The sequence below is a fragment of the Etheostoma spectabile genome, chromosome 6 (genome assembly GCF_008692095.1).
Source record: "Etheostoma spectabile isolate EspeVRDwgs_2016 chromosome 6, UIUC_Espe_1.0, whole genome shotgun sequence".
NCBI lineage: Eukaryota > Metazoa > Chordata > Actinopteri > Perciformes > Percidae > Etheostoma > Etheostoma spectabile.
The window spans coordinates 13,473,482-13,475,144 of record NC_045738.1 but is presented as its reverse complement, the minus strand read 5'-3'; the positions used below and the strand labels follow the sequence as shown (position 1 = coordinate 13,475,144).

General features: G+C 43.7%; 1 protein-coding gene across 1 annotated transcript in view; it reads left to right on the top strand.

The window, feature by feature from the left end:
* Positions 1 to 1,663, top strand: part of LOC116691739 (mucin-5AC) — an 8,887-nt gene that overhangs the window by 3,223 nt on the left and 4,001 nt on the right. Inside the window, exon 3 of the mRNA XM_032519604.1 lies at positions 1,037 to 1,306. Within this exon, the coding sequence (XP_032375495.1) occupies positions 1,037 to 1,306 (270 nt within the window). The remainder of the gene's footprint in view (positions 1 to 1,036; positions 1,307 to 1,663) is intronic.

Genomic DNA, 1,663 nt, shown 5'->3' with positions numbered 1-1,663 from the left:
TATATATATATATATATATATATAATACATCATCTGAAAACCTTCAATGTCTGTACAATTCATGGCTATTCATTCAATTGTTGTGTGGATATTTATGTCAAGACCATAGTGGCAAACTAACAAGCTGCTATTATGGCTAAAGTTTTTTAATATTAGCCTTCAAGTTCACTCTAAAGCAACACATTGGCATTTGTTGTGCCAACCCAAGTAGATGTTGAGTTATTCCATTGGATAAGTGAAAACCTTGACAAATGATCGCCAAACTATTTGGATTAATCCTTTGGGCTCCATGAACATCTGGATCACGTTTCATGGCAATCTATTCAGCCATTTCGAGATATTCAACAGCAACACAAATATCAACATAGAGGTAGAGATACAATCATGGTATTACCTAAATTAGTAGGCTTTATCCTTATGGGATCATTCATCTCTGTGCAAGATCTTACGACAGTCCATCCATAAAAAGGTTTCTAAAATTAGCCTTTTAGTTCACTCAAATGGTAAATGGTCTGCATTTATGCAGCGCTTTTCTACCTTGCTGCTGTAACACCGTAATTTCCCATTTTTCTTGGGATCAGTAAATATCTATCTATCTATCCTACCGGACAAAAGCGCTTTATAATTTGTCTCTCATTCACACACACATTCATACACCGGTAGTGGTAAGGGAGCAACTTGGGGTTCAGTGTCTTGCATAGGACAAGACACAGGAGGAGCTGGAGATCAAACCGTCAACCATGTGGTTAGAGACTGACCCACTCAACCTCCTGAGCCACAGCTGCACAGGACAACACATTGGCATTTTAGGACTACTTCAAAGTAATGTTGTGATGTTAATACTAAATCCACTTTTTACCTTACAGCCATTTCAATTAGTTATTCCAGTGTTTACTTTAGGCACAACTGCAATGTTCCTGAAATTGTGAAAATTGCCAAAGTAAGCTAGATAACAAATTATTTTGAAATTATTTCATATCTGGTTTCCATACAGTTAAGTACATACATTTTCCTGTTGTGTTTTCCAAAATGTCAGGCTGCAAAGACATCCTGCACCTCCTCCTCTTAGGAGTACTTCTGCCATCAGTATTAGCCTCCAGCGAAACTGCTGTCCCCTCCAGTTCTGGCTCTGCATCACCCACCGGCATTCCAGCCAATACAACCACCAATTCTACCCAGCCCCTCAACACCACTGGAAGCACTGCAACAGCTCCTTCCATCCAGCCCGCCACCACCAACTCTGGAAGTAACATCACTGGACCCACAACAAACTCAACTACCGTTGGGACCTCCACCACCTTTGGAGGTACAGAATTAACCACCACCACCCAGTCTTTAACAGCAGACACCACTAGCACCCAGTCCCCCACAACCCCTATCGCCTCTGAAGGTACAGCAACAACCACCTCTGGAGCCATGGCAACTACTACTCCCACTCAGTCCCTCACAACCACCTCTGCATCAACCACTACCACTCAGTCCCCAGCAACCACTACCACCTCTGGAAGCATAGCAACCACCCAGTCACCCACAACCATCTCCGGAGCCTCAGCATTAACCACTACCTCCCAGTCCCCCACACCCACTACCACCTCAGGAGGCATAGCACCCACCCAGTCACCCACAACCACCTCCGGAGGATCAGCATCAACCACTACCACTC